We start from the raw sequence: 19,186 nt of genomic DNA on the forward strand, positions 1-19,186 counted from the left end.
ACTCGTGATGAGCTCTGACATAATAGATATAAAGATCTGGGTTCTCCTGTTGTGTGAACAGTAATCTGTAATGCGGATTTTTCATAAGGGATCACCGGATGGACAAAATAGGAAAAAATGTACTAACAACCAATGAGGAAGATGCTGTAAAGAATTATCTGTTCTAATTTTCATAGGTAATCGGCATCCAGACAGGACTGTACTATTTCTAATGCCTTCCAGTTATGATAAATGCTTAGAGAGAATAATCTGGCCTAAAAACATAGAAAGTAATTAGCATCAAGGAACACAGAACAAAACAAGTCATTTATTTTTGGAATCACAACAATAAAAATGAGATTAACATGCTACATATGAAAAATATCTGAAACAAACTATTAAAACTTTAAAAGTAGAGCTCTTTTAAAGACAGGTTATCTGGGCTTTATCAGGTTCTGCTGCTGAAGAGCTGAAACCCACTCTTCTGGAAGAAAAAAAGAAGTTTCTGAAACCCATACCTTCTTTTTACCCCCTCAACATTTTATACTGTGTCTTACAGAGTAAAGACTGAACATGTATTATTTAATCAGTATTTTAACAAAGACCATATTGAAGAAACTCTGTAGGAAAGAGCCTGAATCTAACAGATCATGGAAACATAACCTAAAAGAATTTACTAGGGCAACACAAAAAGGAAGCATCAGTGAGTGGAGAAACGTGCAGGGTCCACACAGCGAACACTCCTCCCAAGGGCAGTGACAGAGACTTAAGGAGAAAGAGAGTCTGAAACCCTAACTAGAAGAGATCGATGCCTTCCAAATTAACACACACATTTATTGAAAATCTCATCAAAATCCAAATGAGATATTTTAAAAATCTGGCCAAGTGATTATTAAATACACCTAACAGAATAAATGGATTAAAGTAATGAAGAAAACCTAGATAAAAAATCATCAGTAAGAAATTTTGTATGGGGGGGAGGGACACATACTTTCATAACAAACGACACAAGAGGGGCCCCTGGCTGGCTCCATCTGAAGAGCATGCGACTCTTCACCTCAGGGTCCTGAGTTTGAGCCCCATGTTGGAGGTAGAGATTACTTAGATAAATTAAAAAACTTAAAAGGAAAATACACAAGTAAAGCTTGAAACATCTTCTTGCCTACTGGGGATACAAGAAGAAGGGGTATGGTGATTCTCAACAGAGAGAGAGAGAGTCCTTAGAGGGAAGGGCTTGGGAATCTATAGACTTTATACATTTCATGTTAATCAAAAGGAAGCATGGGTTTACGTACAATCAAAAACCTTTGAAAGATCCAAAAGCAACATACACTCAATGAAAAGGCAAAAGACAAAATGGAGAAAATATTTTCAATGAATGGAACTCCTGTAAGTCACCGAAACTATGGAACCAATCAAACTGAACAGACCCATGGAAATTCAATCAGAAGAGAAATATACAAACAGCAGCATATGGCCGGGCATCCTGGAGGCGACCGTTATTACCTCCCTGAGCCTTGAGGAGCCTTGGAAGGCAGGTTCTGACGTGGCCACCCCCTACAAGAGAGGACAGTGATAACCGTCCATGGCCACACACAGCGCCAAGGTAGCTCCCTTCACACAGCCCACCCAGCAGCCACTACAATAGCCACCACCCTCTGCTGTATTCAACAGCTTGTTTAAACAGTCAAGCTAACATTCAAAGGCACAGGTTAATTTAAAACAATCGGATGTCACTTTCAGTTCTCAAATCATCAAATATTCTTCAAAATAACGCTAGTCACGATAGTGCTACAATCATGAACACCGGAGACCTAAATGCCCAACGTTAGGAGACTGGGTCAATAAATCATGATAAAACCAAACAGTGGGAGGTCATACAACTTTTCAAGAATGAACCTGCTAAAACAGTTTAGTGCCATGGGAAAATGCCCACAATGTGACGGTAAGGAGAAAGAGCAGACTGTGGCATTGCTCACGTAATGTGGTCCGCAGATATAAATATAGCTGTATATTTGAAAATGGACTAAAATAGAAACAACAGTTGTCCTGGGTGATTTCTATTTGCTTCTTAATAAACTTTTACTATTCAGAACTTGCAAATCCTATAATAAAAAGACACTAGTTTTTCAATGCATCTTTAGAACAATTCAATAAGGCAGATGCCAGGAGCAGCCTACTTGAAGAATCCTGTCCCTTTGCTTCCTCTGTCTTGCTTTCCCTCTCAATCCCAATAAAAAGGTTACAACGCACTGTCCTGGGCAAAACGCTTTTACTTCAGCTTCTGCAAATTGGCAATAATTAGCTTGATACAAAGATCAAAAAATGCACACTCCTTGCTGCTTTGCATTGCTGACATGCCCTTTTTCAAGCTCTAGTTACACTGCAAAAGTGCAGTGGGACTATTTGCTGCCGGCTCCTTCCCTGGGCTGCCCACACTCCCATCACAGGGCTCACTGACAGTGGTGCGGGGCAGAGTTAACACAGCAGCCCGGGGATGTCTACTCTTGAGAAGGCCTGCTGCCCAGCCGGCCCACGGCTGCTGGGCACTCTGATTCTGGAAGCATCCCCACCTCGTCTTTCCTAACCCATACAAGCAGCTCACTGCGTCCGAACAGTTTTTATCAGCAACGTGGTTTGTGCAGAACATCCCTCCCTCTGGGGGTCTGGAATCAGGGTAGCTCCAGGCAGAGGGTGTCTGCCTCACCAGCCCCCAAGCACAATCCCAGGTACTAGTCTTTAAATGAGCTTCTCCTTGGGTAGACAACATTTCACGACTTGTGTTTTCACAACTCATTGCAGGAGAAAACAAGCCCATCCCGGTGACTCCCCGGCTGTCCTTGGCGCTTCCCCACCCCCCACCCCCGCCTTTGCCCTTTGATGATTTTGCTCTGTACCCTTCCTTCCACTCCACCAAATGTGGGTCATTAATAATACACATCCTGAGTCCTGTGAGTCCTCCTAGCAAACTGCTCAACCCGGGGTTGGTCCTGGGGACCCAGTGCCAACAGTGCACCCACGTATCCAGAACGGAGCACAGAAAGACAGAAAAACACGTGAGGCACTTCTATACGCTTGACTCACATTTTCATTCACGAACTCCTCCTCCAGTATTTCCTTCACTGTTTATCCCTCCCACCCCTGCCTCTCATATATCCAATTCAGGTGACAAAATGTTTCTTCTCCTAAACTGCCTATTAGCTGGATTTTACTGACAACACACAAAGAAGCAGGTAGCAAATGTGTGCAGGCTCAGGAATCATAAACTTTTCTTTGAACAGAGAGGATACGGATCCTTTCAAGAACACTCTTGTCGCAGCCATGACTTGTCAAAGTGGCTGAACACATAAAAATACAAAGAGAAAACGTCTCAGTTCCGTGGGGGAGGAATGGACAAAGTGCCAAGGGGAAGGGGTCAAACCTTTAGGGAGACAAGAAAGGACACAGATCCTTTTACTCACTACATGGTGGTGCAGAGAGGCAGAAACTGCTCCCTCTCCATACAGTGTCTGAGAGAAAATAACGTCTAGAAGCTTGAGCAATGCCTTATAAAATGGCGTCCCTGGCTCCCCCTGAGCACACGGGAGTAGAGCCTGCTCTGACCTGAAGGGGCAAAGAAGGGTGAAGGATACAGCAGGGCTTGTACATCACCAGCCTGGGAACTCAGCCCCCACGCCCCACCCGGACAAACGTTTGGGATTCAAAGTCAAGAGGCATCAGCTGTGGCCTCGGGTGGATGAGGACATCGCGCCCAGCACAGGGGCCTTGCTGGTAGGCCACGGAGGCAGTGCTGTTTAAGAAAACAGAACACAGGGGTATCTTGCTCAGAGAAAATACAGTTGACAGAGATGAAGAACGTCTCAACTGGCCACTACCCAGTCTGATACTTCGCTGGGCTTGTGCCATCTGAATATAAACATGGCGTGAAACCTTTGATTGTCCGTAGTCCCTAAAGAGTCAATTCCAGAAAGCCTCTTAGGCAAATGATTCCATACAACTCATTCTATACTAATATTGCAAAGTGATACAACACATCCTCTGAAGGATGAAGATATACTCAGATACATAGGGGTATCATGGAAAGCTAGTAATTGCTTTGCTGTAAGTCCCACATGTATGAGAATCCTCTGACAAAAGACTGTGGAACCACAAAAGAAGATCCATTCCAGTGACGCTGTACATTCTTGGTTAGAGTGTTTAACATCAGGAAAGACCGGTCCCTTTAACTATCCATTTTCAAAACCGAATCAAGACCTGGATGGCAATCACACAGGTGTTTGCTTTATGAGAATCTGTTTTATGCATTTCTCTGTGTCAGTTCACAATACGAAGAAGTTCAATTGCAGGAATAAAAGAAAGAAAGAAAGAAAGAAAGAAAGAAAGAAAGAAAGAAAGAAAGAAAGAAAGAAAGAAAGAAAGAAAAGAAAAGAAAAGAAAGAGTTAATATGCAGAACGGTGGTTAACACAACACACAGAACCAGCAGGAAGGGACACGCAGGTGGCTCCAAAGTCGCTGGGAATGGTCAATTTCTTAAACTGTGGGGTGGCTGCAGGGGTTTTACGGTTTTTCCACAGCCTGTAAAATGCAGCATGTGTAGAGAAGAACAGATTATCTCACAATTAAGATTTTAACACAAAAATTTTGTCACCCATCCCCTATGCACATATGTGTATTTAGATGGATTTTAGACTCAACCTTGTAAGCTGAATAAATTCCCACTGGGATTTTTTAATAAAACTGCGGTGAATTTGTGGACTAAAGTGGCACATCCTCAGAAATCTTATTTAAAGATGGAATTCTGGCAAGCGTCCTACCAAATGACCAAATTCAGGCTCTGTTTGTAAAGCTGTGTTGTATTCGAGGACAGCCCTTCCCACTGCCCCATGACTCCCGCTAACTGGTCTAGACCATCTCCACTAACCTGTCTCCAGGCTGCACTGGTCCCTGTACTCCAACCCCAGCTCCCCGTGGTCTGCCCTTCCTCAGAAACCTCCAGGACTCCCTAGTGCCCTGCACATGCCTGTCACCTGGCCCAGCAGACTTCTCTGTACCGAACTGGGGGAAGGGCAGGCACCGTGTCCGACATGCCTACGCCCTGTGCCCCGGCACGTCTCCTGCTTCAACAACTCTTTGTCAATGAATGAATCACATAAACAAATTGGCCTTGTCCCCTTTACTTCCCGCCACCCCCTACAGATGGCCTCGTTAAAATCAGGCCAGGTCTCCTATCTCACCGACGGCAAACAGTGGACAGAGGCACCTCAAGGGTAGGGACGCGATGATCAAACATTTTATCCTTGATAGGGAGAGACAGTGTTCTTAAAAAACAGGGGCAAGGTGCTGTCATCCCCAACTGCAATGACACAGCCAGAATTTACTAAATATACCACATGGTACCACAAGAGAGTTTCTCAAAAACCTTAGAGGACATTCCAGCTTGCACTTTGCTAAACTGCAAGCTGACGCCGATGGCAACAGCGCCCTCTGCTGGTTCCTAGTCACCGAACCACACGCAGAGGAAATGCATCTCCGTTGAGTGGTCTCCTTCAGGAGGAAATTTGTCTTCTTACTGTGAAAACAGATGAAAGCTCAGCTCCCCACCCTCCTTCGTTTTACTCAGTCTCTTGCGTCTTGTACTAATTGTCCGGCCTCCCCAGCGAGTTATTGTCACGAACGGGAAGTGGTTCAAGGCTGCTCCCGCAAGCCTGCACAGAGGGCCCTTCCTGACCACCCCTGTGATGCCAACACTTCGAAAAGACACACGAGTCACACACATAGGAACGCGGATTCTACAAGCATGTCACTGAAAAGTACAAATACACAGAAGCCGGCACAGCCCTGTGCTTGAGACCCATGCTGTGGAGACCGGCCTGTGCGTGAGCTACACAGACTTAGAGGATGGACCTACACGACCAGCTCCAGCCACCTCACCAATAACACGGGAGCGGAACCAGTACCCAATTCCCAAGCTCGCTATGAAGATCAAATTGAATAATTAATATAAATATAAAACACGCAGAAAGAACCCATAACGAGCACTCACAAGTGTTCTCTGTACGCCATCATCCTTACTAAGGGCACAGTTTAGGTATACAGAATGCATACAAAGCTTAATCAAGGTTATGCTGTTTAGAACTAGGAGAGGGCGAGTCCTCTCTCTGAAGTTCTCCCCTAAGACGGATGAGACCTAACAGACCTAATCCCTGGGGGTTACAATAGGCGCTCAAGGAGTGTACACTGTATCAGATAAGAAAGGCTGGAAGTGAGAGGGGGCTTGAGGACATAAGGGTGGAGCCATGGGAGGGAGAGAGACCAAGTTCCCCACTAACACCACCCAGAGGGCATATGTTGTCCCCTGGGTACAGACTGCGGCCCGTTAGTAAGACCCTCAAAAGAACATACCAGAAAGAGGGAGGAGATTTTATTCTCTATTTCAAATAACAGAATACAGTTAAAAGGGCTGAGGTAGAGAGAAGAGAGGCAGAACTCTCACACCTTCATAAAATTGGGAGGGCTGTTCCTGGGGCAGGGCCCAGATCAGAGGTTGCAGGGCAAAGTCAAGCTCGTGATCACCTTTCAGTTCCTTCCTGATTCAGAGACTCCAAGATTCTGGGCATGGCAGAAAGGGCACCAAAGAAAAAAAAGAAACTCTGAAAATTAAACCACCCAAGCAGCCAACTCAAAAAGCTTGAAAAAGATCAAAACAAACCTAAAGAAAACAGGTGATTTTCTAGGAAATCATATAAATACTAAAAAATTATTCAATGAAAAGTAGAAAACCTCACTATAACCACATCAGAAGCATGTTTAAAAAAAAGTAAACTATAAGTACTCTAATCTGTGAGTGTAAATGGAAAAACACTAAATACCAAATAAGTGAAACCAGTAGCTTAAAAATAAGTATACATACAACATGAGAAGCTTATCACAGGGGCTCCAGGGCGTTTACCATTAGAAGATACACTGACGGAATTTGCTACATTAACAGCATAAAGGAGGAAGAACCACATGATCATCGATAGTTGCTCACAGATGGATTTGACAACTTTTAACCACCATTCCCAATTAAAAAAAAAATCCAACTAATTTAGGAATAGAAAGTTCCTTAACCAAATGCCTTGAATGAACACATAATCAAACCTAGAACAAACATCCCTAGTAACAAAACATTTTATTAACTGCCTATCCCTATTAAGTTAGAAATTAGCCCTCATAGAGGGGAATGTGATGGTGTCTTTCAAAATTATATGTACATTCGCCCGTTGATCTAGCAGTCCTATTCCTAAGAAAGTACTCCAAAGACAAGCTGGCAAAATATAAAAGTATGTGTGAACAAGGCAATTTACTATACCACTGTCTGTAAGAGCAGAGACTAGAAACCACAGCAAGAAACTGTTAACAAACTACCAAACTACCTACCTATAGCTGGTTTAAAAAGACAATGAGAAAAATCTCTCTGTCATTCTAATGAGTAATCTCCAGAATATATTACTAGTGGGAAAAAAGCAAGGAACTTATATGATATGCCTCTTTAAAAAAAAACTGGAAGAAATATAAATACATTGGTATATAGCATTATATATTCAGAAAAGAGCACTTAAAGGATATGCCATAGGCTGATACGAAGGGTCACCTTTGGGGGAAGGGAGAGAGCAGGGATGAAAGATAAGGATAGAAGTAAACCTCTGAACTTCCTTGTTTTATAGTTTCAACTATAAACCATGTAAATGTGGGATGTAAACTTTTTAATGTAAAAATAGAAGCATAGCAATCCTGAAAAATAAAGAATCACCTGAAAAAAATCATTTTGATTTTATGTCACAGTGGCATTACAGCCACACAGAGAATAATTATTTTAGGAGATTGAACCCTCTGGCATGATGTGACTTAAACCCATAAAGAACCATAAAAAAAATCTTAATTAAAAGAACATTCAATGGGTTCATTACTAGTAACAATATCGTTATTTTTAAATTATTATATATTTTGATGTTGTTTGCAACAAAGACTTTTGGTGTGAGAAAAGAGATACAAGTATAATCAAAGAAGCTAATTAAAAATCTTAAAATATTTCATTTAAACATATCCATGATATGCTTCTTCACATTACAAAAATCTACAAACTTCTTAGCCCTGCCTGCTGAAAACCCTAAAAGGAATAAAAACCCGAGAGCAAGGTGCATCTCCAGGATCCAGATTTTGGCTTCTAAACACCATAGTGTGGTGGGAACTAAAAGGAGCCAGAGCTCCTGGGAAAAATGGGTAATTCCAGATCTGTGCGACAAATGGGTAAAATGAGCTTGAGGTCTCTTCTCGTGTCAGAACGCAAGCAAGCTACCAGAGATGACGAGAGTCACGTCAAAAGAACACAGAAGAGGATGACTCGTGACAGGACAATTTGCACGGCACAGTAACTATAAAAGGAAGAATGACTGAAAATAGACTACGTTTTTCCACCCATGAGTTCCCAGTAACACTACCCCCTCCCACAAAAACCTCTAAGTCATCACTGAAGACTGTTAGAGCACTAATCACTATTCTATAAATAAAGAGAAAGGCTCAAACCTGGACCCTGCCTTATCTGTACTAATTGTACTTCAGCTAAGTAAATAGTTGGTAAGAGAAAACTCTTCTTTATAGAAGAATTCCAGATAATAGACACAGAAGGAATAACAGGACTAGGGAAACATTATTTTTGCAATCTCTAATAAGATCATGGATATAGGTATCCATCATTTGGTCAACATTCACGGAGAAATTTGTAATAGAAGGAGCAGGCCAAAAAAAACTGCTTAACCCACTGGGCCATCTTAACATAGTTGACATCTAGACAAATTTCCTAAAAGACACAAAATACCGAAGCTCACCCAAGAAGAAACGGATAACCTAAGTAACCCCTATGTCTATAAGAGAAACGGAAACTGTAGTTAAAAACATTCCCACAAAGAAAACTCCAAGCCTTAATGGCTTCCCGAGTAAATTCCACCAACCATCTAAGGAGGAAATGCTACCAATTCTATGCAAAATCCTCCAAAAAATTCAAGAGGCAGGAGTACTTCTCAACTTATTCTATGAGATCAGGAGTGACTGAGACGAAACCCACACCAAATATTACACACCAACTGGAAGATACAATGGGAAAGAAGTAACAAAATGAAGTACTAAAGACCTAAATAAAAAATAAGCAAAACTAGTATGAAGAAAATTCTGAAACACCCTAAAAGACATAAAAGTATCTCTGAACAAAACGAAAAACATACCACATTCTTGGATATGACAATTCAACAATAAAGGTTGTCAATTCACCTCAGGTCAATATATAGATGTGACATATTTCTAATAAAAATGCTAATAGCATAGAAAAACCTAGATACCCTGGGTCAAAAAGCAAAGACTCAGACTAATGGAGCTGTATCAAAAGCACACAGCAGCCAGCTTGGATTAGATCCCACTGATCAAACGAAGGACAATTTTAGCCTCAAAAAGAATAATGTCTATAATTATCTATAAATTATTAAATAAAGGGGCACCTGGGTGGCTTGGTTGGTTAAGTATCCGACTTTAGCTCAGGTCATGATCCCGTGGTTTGCGGGTTCGAGCGCCACACTGGGCTCTGTGCTGACAGCTCGGTGCCTGGAGCCTGCTTCAGATTCTGTCTGCCTCTCTCTCTGGCCCTCTCTGGCTCCCACTCTGTCTGTCTGCCTGTCTGTCTCTCTCAAAAATAAACAAACATTTTAAAAAGTTATTTAATAAAAAAAAAAAAAAAGAGACAGGATTAAAGCATTTACCCTGCCACTCCAGGAGTTCACTAGTTGATGCGGGGAAGTATTTTACAAAACCTCAGCTAATAAACGTGGAAATACTGACATAATTAGAAAATCACCATTTTCTAAACTCTAAAAGAAATTGACGTAGGCAGGGGATTAGTAATGGATGCCAAATCTATTAGATGAAACAATTTGGGGGAACAGGGTATTCAGAAAAGGAGTATAAAATTTCCCCTATGAAATTTATTACCAAAAATGTGAAACTTGAATCCATACAGTTCTTTACACCAAACTTCCTTCTTCCCTTTAACTTGGCTGAGGTCCCCTCCCTTCACTGCCTACTCTAGTCTCTGTCTCAGCGTTGGTAAGCATGATAATCATGGATGCAGTACATGCAGAAGGGTGGTTTCTCTTTATTCTTATCCTGGGCAGGAGATACACTGGCTCTGTGGGCAAGTTTACCAAGTTCCTCGGAGAAAGAAGGGAAGAAGTTTCGGGCAGGGGAAGAGGCATGGCAGGGCAAAACAGTAAGGGAAGTATCAGCAGAAAAGATGAGTAGAGAATATTCCAGAAGGTAGAGAGATGGTGATGAGGAGCCAGAAGCTAAAGAGACTAGATCCAGCCACGGTATTTCACAAGTCCTAGAATGAGGTATGGGTCTAGGAAGACAGAGAGCCAACAGATAATCAGTTAAGAAACTATTCTTAACTCAGATATAAAAATTGGTCCCCTACTGTCTCTAATCTTTTAACTTAATACTGAAGCAAAAACTCAATTATTTCACCTTTCTTGGTGAAGAGATTGCGAAATGTACCACACAGGTAGAAAATTCCACCGCTGTGCATATCAATATGGAGTTGGTAGCCATGCAGTCCATACTCTGGGTTGTCGTCCAAAAGGGGGGTATGAGGAGGTAGCTCGTAGGGGCTAAAAAGCAAAACAAAACATACACACAGGTTTGTCAACACCAGAGACAAAATGCTTGAACTGAAAATACTCTAAAAATATCGGCATCCATTTAAACACCAGTTCCTGTCAATCCTCAAAAAGGTTCCTCCCGGTCATCCTCTACACCAGGAACTCAAAAGAAACACTTTGTGCTCCTTTCGCCAACTTCTCTAAAACGTCTCTAAAAACGGGCAAAGGCATGAGTTCCATAGGTACCCACGGGCAGAAGTGTTTCTGGGATCTGCCCAGCGCAGCGGCTCTAGGAGGCGCCCCTGCTCCTCAGCGGTCTCAGTCACTGGAGGACAGAGGTCACCAGAGGACAGAGCTGCTCAGCAGGAAAATGCACCAAAGAACAGACCTACAGGTCAGGAAGTCGGGCAGAAGACCCAATGCTATGACGAACCAAGTTTTATTCAATAAGAAAAACCTTACTACATAAGGTAACAAACTCAAAAGCATTCAGAGCTTTACCTTTTCAGGTAAAAAAAAAAAAAAAGAGTCTGAGAGCTGTAGTGACATGAAAAGCATATTCCCCACCTGAAGAGCTGCAAATTCATGGAGAGACACACACAGTGCCGGGCTAAGCAAACCACAACTGCAGGCCTTGCAAGATACGAAAAGGCACAAGAGTGCCAAGCACGGCAAGCACCCTGATGCACCGGAACCTTGCAGTGATGGACCCATCCTGCCCCCACTCGGCACAAAATCCTTAACCCGGAACAAAGAAAGCAAATATGTACTCACGAATAATCCAATTATTTTAGCCACAGCTAAGTAATTATGCCCGTTGGCTTGTGTCTACTGATTAAAAACAGAGTATCTTTGTAGCTATTCTCAGGATGTTCAGATGATATCAACTTCTAATCCTTCACATTGTACAAAACGTGAATAGACCCACGTGGAAATACATACACGGTGGCGGAGCCTAACGTGCTCTTCTCCACAAGCTGATGGAAATGAAGATTTGCCATAACAAAAGCCAGTTCTTCCTCCCTCTGAAAAGTTAATTAGAAAGAAGACATTTTTCAACAGAAATATTTTTTCACCAGGTCGTTGTGAAGATCGCAGCACATTCATCTTACAGATAGACAGTTTCTTGTAACTGTTAAGATTACCCCAGTACCAACGCATTCTTGCTGCTAACACGTTATTACTATCCAATAAGACTTCTTTGCCAACTGACAGCAGGGCCACAATTCACCCAAACGTGCAGTGCGTGCGGTACCAAAAGGATTAACAACCCAGCACTTGTGAAATATCAAAACACTCTGCCAGGATGATTGTGACAATATACATTGTTAGTTCCAGGTTCCGGAACTACAGAGGGACGATACTCGTAAGACCCTCAAACATACAAGGGTAATGCCACAGATACGTAACATGAGTGGCATTCCATGAGGATACATTCCTCTCTTGAGAACCTGTTGACTTGACAAAGCCAGTGGGAATGAAAACATTCACCCACCAGGCTGAGCAGCAGAAAACGTGACTGTAGAGGAACCGACATCCATTTCTCTCCAAGCTCACAGCCGACGCTGACTGGTGTTAAGTGCCCCAGAAAGGTCGACCTGAGGCACCACCCAGCAGTAGGCAGCCAGGACAATCGGACGGACCAGGGTCCTTGTAACAATGCAGGCCAGCACAGACTGATGAATCCCAGTCAAGGAAACAGCCAGCAAGCAAACTGGCACCTAGGCCACAAGTCACCCTCGAGCGGCGAGCACAGGGACAGTGACTGCCTCAGCAGGTTGAGAAAGACAAAGTTATGTCAAGAGAATGATGCCGTTGATCGTGGTTCCATCTAGTCATTGTTTATACACGCATGCTGTTATCCTCAAAATCACATTTGTGAGCTTCTGTCTTACAACACCCACAGGCCAAAGCCACAGATTTCAACACATGTGTGGTGTACAGATAAACATCACACTGGTTTGCTTTTCACTGAAGTGACTTCCCAGAAAATAACTCCAGAGGAATTGGGAAAGGATAGGCAGGTTACACTTAAGGCCACATCTACAGGATCAGAAACACAGGGGAGACTGGGTTAAACACGCAGGATGAGAGACTTGGGCAGACGCAGGCTGGGAAAGAGGAAGGAAGGAGCACGGATTGACTGGAAGGAGAAGGGGTGAGATTTTTCAGGACATGAACGGTCTAATGTGAACAAAAGCATCCAGGCAGGAACAGGTAGCTTGTCATCTACAACAGGAGAACAGAGTCGCCTCCACACAACAAGGGGCCATTTAGTTAGAAAAGCAAAACTGCTAAGAGAGAATTAATGCCGTTAGTGAAGAGTCTTCAAGACCTCACATCTGGTGTCACGCACAGCAGTGAGTAAATGTGGAATGGGCAGGGAGGTGGCATCACACAGGCAGGGACCCAACTCTTACCTTCCACAGCCCCACCAGCAGGCCTGGGCAGAGGCAGAAGATCCGAAGGAGTCTGTCCCCGCCAATCATGGTGGATTCGGTTAAGTTACTCAGATTGTACTTTGCAATTAAAGAATGCCACCGAGGTCTTTGAACATCCATGCCAAAGAAAGGAAGGAGAGAAATGAGCTTTCACACCTGTGGTTATCAATTCTCTTGAGTGTATTTAAAAGTACTTTTGAAGAGCATGCTAATAACGTGCACCTTGCTAATGAATGGTGTGTTGAGGGTCAGGGGATGCAAACCATTCATGTAAATAAAAGGAAAATGGATACACCCAAATTTCTCGCCCAACTGTGTTTCTTTCCCCTCCTCCTCACTCTTAGTGTCAACTCAATGGCCCAGTCAGAAGTGGAAGAACCATGAGGGTGAGGAACAATCATCTTCTGCTCTCCTCCCCTCAGAGCCCAGCACAATGCTACAGTCAAAAGTAGATTCTCGGGGCACCTGGGTGGCTCAGTTGGTTAAGCGTCCGACTTCTGCTCAGGTCATGATCTTGCGGTCCATGAGTTCAAGCCCTGCGTCGGGCTCTGTGCTGACCGCTCAGAGCCTGGAGCCTGTTTCAGATTCTGTGTCTCCCTCTCTCTCTGACCCTCCCCCGTTCATGCTCAGTCTCTGTCTCAAAAATAAATAAACATTAAAAAAAATTTTTTTAAAAAGTAGATTCTCATATGTATTGTAACTGTATGTATCCCCAATTAAGGAAACTAAGGCATAAGCAAAGATGAAATATTTTTTAAGTGACAAAAAAGAGCAGGTGGTCTCAGTAGGCTCTTGGAAGCAGATATATATACCTTTTAAAGCTATTATCAAGGATAACTCAGAGAGAGTGAAAATTTTAATATTGGAAAACGAATTTAGTCCAAAACCCTGAGGATTTTCATGGAGGAGATCCACTGTGAACTCTATATTAGAATTACTATCTGAGAATAAGTAATAACTCAGATGTGTAAGGAAACACAACTCTGCTATTCATCATGAGATTTAAAAAAAAAAAACGAATGAAACATTCTAGAAGCACTATAATGGTAAACATAGATGTCCTTTCCAAGGACCTAGAGATAGTTCAGGAAATTATAAAGGAGATGAGATCTTAATGGTCAATTAGCATAGCTCAGCATTGAGGAAAGTCCCTAAGGAGCTGCGGTCACATGGCATCCAAGCGTTCTCCTCCAGCACCTAAGACACACGCTGGCAGGAGACAGGTATTCAAATGTTCATTAAGTAAAAGAATCAGAAAACGAAGGACTTCGGCTGTTTCAAAGTGGAGGCATGGGGGTGGGAGGAAGACCTGAAGCTTCCAGACTACCTTGGTTCCTCCCTTAATTTTCAAAGGACTTTTGGCACAGAAAACTACACTGGCTGGGGGATGTGGTCAGTGAACATGCGTGTGACATACGATCTCAAAGTATACTCCGCATAGACAGAATACACTGGGAGGAAGCCACACGGTTAGGAACATGAGTATGGCCTCAGGGAAACTGGAGTTGAAACCTTAAAGCCAACCCTAAGGTGCTGAGAAATGGTAGCCTTGCCACCATGATTGTCAGTGCAGACAGACGAGGTCGGGCGGAGGTGTGAAAACCCTCCTCTTACACTCTTCAGTGTGTCCTAAGTAGGGACAGTCATCGCCATGGCTCAAGAGCCATTCAAGCCGACTCCACAGAGAGCAGGCTAAGTCCCCACATGCCTTGGCCTCACAGGCTAAAGAGAGAGAAACTAAGGCTGATACCTACTCAACATTCCTCCCAAATTTGGGGAGGTATAGCATAAACCACAGAACGGAGAACATTTCCAGAACAGAAAATTTAATGAGCTGACTAGAAAGGTATAAATTACAGGGAAATTCAAACTGCAAATTACACAAATAAGGCTTTCACTGTTCTTGAAAAAATCCTCATGGAGGAAACAAAACAGACCCAAATAACCAAGTTTTTCCTTTGCTGTCACACAGATGCACAAGACGATTTGTACTTCTGCATGATAAACACATTTGCTTTCAAACTTGCAATAAAAGAGCCCATCAAAACAAATTCCTAAAAAACACTTCTAGTGTCTCTTCTCCACAGTTTATCAAATGCTGGCTGAAGTCCACTGAGTTTTAATGGAAATAAATTACATGAAATCAATTTTCCCAATAAATTCTAGCATTTGTCACCGCACAGAATCCAGTATTCCCGACCTGGATGGCAGTTGTCAGGAGCACAGCATCTGTAACCGAGCCTCACTGTTCAACACTACCCACTGCGTCTTCCGTGACCATCTTAATTGACGTTAACAATGTTGTCCTAATGCATATAAACAATACTTCATGATATGCCAAGTAACATATTGTTCAGTGAAATTAGTACAGAGATTATAGACTGATTCTCCAAATATAACTTCATAGTGCATAAAACCTAAATACTGCATTAGAAAAATCTAGTGTCCATCATGATACCATATGAAATTTCAGAGATTTATCCAAATAGAGGTCCCATTTAAAAAAGTAAACAAGCTTCCAGGGCGGCAGGGTGGCTCAGTCGTTTAAGCGTCCAACTTCAGCTCAGAGCATGATCTCGCAGTTTGTGTGTTCGAGCCCCGCATCAGGCTCTGTGCTGATGGCTCGGAGCCTGGAGCCTGCTTCTGATTCTGTGTCTCCCTCTCTCTCAGCCCCTCCCCCACTCACACTCTCTTTCTCCACCTCTCTCTTAAAAATAAATAAACATAAAAAAAATTTTTTTAAGTAAACATGCTTCTAAAATATAGAATAATCAGTAATATAATCAGGGAAGATAATTCACATGTTATCCTCCGTAGCATTAAGGCTATTTTCAGAATATGATAAAACCTGGCTTCACCAACACTAAGAAGTGGAACGCCCTCACACTCCCAGCATGACAAGCAGAAGCACGATCACTGACACGATCCTCAAAGGACCAGCCCCAGATTGCAGAAGAAAAACAAGGTCCTGGTTACCAAGCTGCAAAAATGAGTCCAGAGTCCAGGGAAGCCATTAAGGAAAGCTGTCCTGCCATGGACGACACCTGCCATCACAAAGACACGGGTGAGAGAAGCCACAGGTAGAGCCACAGCGCACGGGCTGGCAGGAACAGTGACGTGGTAAATGCACTGCAATGTCCGAGGATGGAGGGCCGTGGAGAGGGCCGCTGAGGGCAGGAAACCAAGCCTGGAGAAGGCAGCTACAACCCGTGTTTTCCATGCGTTCGATGTAAAGCTGCGCCTGCTCGCTTGGGAAGTGAAGACACCGCAGCCGGCAGCATCTAGCTCTTAGGAGAAAGTGACTAATGGCGAGAAGAGTGAGCAGGACAGACTTCGAATACACGTGGACGCAGCACAGAGCCCCTCAGGACAGAACATAAGGACACACAAATCTGACTGATGCCCCTTCTGGTCTTCACAGCAGCCACACGTGCTAAATTAAATACTCGTCGCCATCGTCATCATCACCCCATTTCACACATGAGAAAACTGAGGCACAGAAAGGCTGAGCCACTTGCACAAGGTCACACATCTGGTCAGTTCAACAGAGAGGCACATAAAAATAACTAAGCAGTACTGTATGTCCTAATGTTTAAACTATGGTTACTGTACCATTTACTAAAAGAAAGATATAATAGTTTTTTTTATTTTTTTAATGTTGATTTATTTTTGAAAGGGAGAGACAGACAGACAGACAGACAGAGCATGAGTGGGAGAGGAGCAGAGAGAGAGGGAGACACAGAATCTGAAGCAGGCTCCAGGCTCTGAGCTGTCAGCACAGAGCCCGACGTGGGGCTCGAACTCACAGACCGCGAGACCATGACCTGAGCCGAAGTTGGACGCTCATCCGACTGAGCCACCCAGGCGCCCAGATATAATAGTTTTATATACCTTTGATTCAAAATGGTTAAAACTAAAAAGCTCAAAAGGTTAGCTATCAATCACCTAGGAATTCTGTTAACTAGAACATTATTCTCTTTGTTAACTAGAATATTATTCTCTGTTACAGACAACCAAGATATGAGGAACTTAAATTTAGATCTAATCATAAATGTGATGAATCCATTCTTTTTCTCTTCTATAGTGATCCAGAATGCAAGAGAAGTCTTGAAGATGCAATCAAATTAAAATACACTGGCGGTATCTTTAAATTACAAGAATAGTAACAACAGAGACAGCCGGGTGCCTCAGTTGGTTGGGCAGCTGACTCTTGATTTCAGCTCAGGTCATGATGTCACAATTCATGAGTTGGACACTAGCAGTGACCTCTGTGGTGACAGCACAGAGCCTGCTTGGGATTGTCCCTCCCTCTCGGCCCCAGTCTGCCCCTCCTGCGCATATACATGTGCTCTAATGAATAAACATTTTTTTAAAAAAAGAATAATAACAACTAGTATTTACATATAAGATGTTCTCACCCAAAGCTTCTGTAGAATTAATACTTACCCATTTTTGGAGGGGGTTTTAGACTGGTCCATAAAAACTGGCGTCACACCACACAAATCTAGGGTTGACAATGTGGCCAGCCGTGGCCAAGTTTTGCCATACCACATAATCGTCACTGATGAGTCATTTATGGAAAGGTCAATGTGCTCCATGATGTGTTCTTTTCCATTTTTTTCTTTCAATATAATTACCCAACCTAAACCAGATATTCTGGAGAAAGAAAAGCTAACAATGTTGGCCTCATTGCAGAAAGAAAAAATGCTAAAGTCAATTTCATGTATCATCTCTAAAGTATTTAGTTCCTGAAAAGCCAAAGCCAAAGTCCTCAGAAAGTGCCTGACATAAATTTTCATTCCGTCAATGGTCCTCTCTTTAGACTTTTTCTCCTCACCTAACAAACACTCATTGAACATTTACTGTGTTCTTGGAACTGGCAATACATACATGAGACAAAGTTCTTCCCCGAAGGAAGGACACATCGGATGCTCTTGCTTTACTGCAGCAGATGACTAGGTGATTTCTGCTTTTCATGAACACAGCAGACCGTTTATGTGAAATAGGAAAACACTATATAACTTATGGACGCACAGAAACACAGGAAAACACCAAGAGACAGTCCCCTCACAGTATAAACTGCACGTATGTCCTTAAATGTGCAGTACTCTGAGCTCACACCATCACTGTTTCTAAAGCAACACGCGTGCAGATGTTAACAGCACCCTCAAGCACCCGGCGTGCCCATAGCTCGGGAGGAAGCTGTGTACCTGACGGCCTCCTTGGTCTTCACCGGCAGGCCCGTGTAAGGGTTCACAGGCTTGAGCACCTGGGCGAGCGCCGCTCTCACACGTGCTCTCTGCTTTGCAATATACTCTTTCTTCCAATACCCAGCTTCTTTATCCTTAACCGACAGCACGTTCACAGAACCAGTGGTCTTCTCCACTGAATTAACTTTCCAATTAGATCTTTTAGGTGAAAAGGCCACTGAATAGATCCTGATCCAAAGAAAACTGGGGGAGAAGAGGAACGTCGTTAACTAAAAGACACAGTCATGTGCCTGCAGAAGTGACACGTTAAATCAGAGATGCACAATCGTTTGTAACTAGTCCGATTCCATGAACAAAGCAAACTGAACACTGACAGCCATTCACGTGTTAGAGTGAACCGTGGTTTGAGGGGAGTGTCCCAGATCCACTGACCCCAGAAATTTGCACGAAAAGGAAAAGCTTGTTGCCCCCGGTCAAGTTAAAATGAGTGACCTCCTGTCATTTGACATCATCCAAACCACTGTCTTCCTACCGTAATCACTGAATAAGGGATTACAGAAAAGTAACAAAGTGACTCCTATTGTGTTATGTTAAATACGTACACTTCTTAAAAGGTTGGAAAGGAAGTATATGTACATACACACACAGAGAAATGCCAACAGCAACGGAACTGTATGTTCCTTTTCCACGTTTTAATTTTTCTACAATGAACGTGCAACGTTTGCACAAAGAGAAGAAAATGAAAAAATTCCCTGCATAATGCAAAAAGTGAAGAAAACCAGTTAATATTGTTTGTGCAGTGTTAAGCATCACTGGGGCACTTCGTAAACATTAACTACTTTAATCGTCAACAAACCCGTGAAGTAGCTA

The 19,186-nt window shown here is 42.9% G+C and overlaps 1 protein-coding gene across 1 annotated transcript in view; it reads right to left on the reverse strand.

Moving 5' to 3' along the window:
• Nucleotides 1-19,186, reverse strand: part of FBXO15 (F-box protein 15) — a 48,100-nt gene that overhangs the window by 15,603 nt on the left and 13,311 nt on the right. The window contains exons 4-8 of the mRNA XM_043559084.1: nucleotides 18,317-18,559; nucleotides 17,553-17,762; nucleotides 13,086-13,212; nucleotides 11,608-11,690; nucleotides 10,532-10,674 (exon numbers count right to left, since the gene is read on the reverse strand). Of these exons, the coding sequence (XP_043415019.1) occupies nucleotides 10,532-10,674; nucleotides 11,608-11,690; nucleotides 13,086-13,212; nucleotides 17,553-17,762; nucleotides 18,317-18,559 (806 nt within the window). The remainder of the gene's footprint in view (nucleotides 1-10,531; nucleotides 10,675-11,607; nucleotides 11,691-13,085; nucleotides 13,213-17,552; nucleotides 17,763-18,316; nucleotides 18,560-19,186) is intronic.

This window comes from Prionailurus bengalensis, chromosome D3 (genome assembly GCF_016509475.1).
Source record: "Prionailurus bengalensis isolate Pbe53 chromosome D3, Fcat_Pben_1.1_paternal_pri, whole genome shotgun sequence".
NCBI lineage: Eukaryota > Metazoa > Chordata > Mammalia > Carnivora > Felidae > Prionailurus > Prionailurus bengalensis.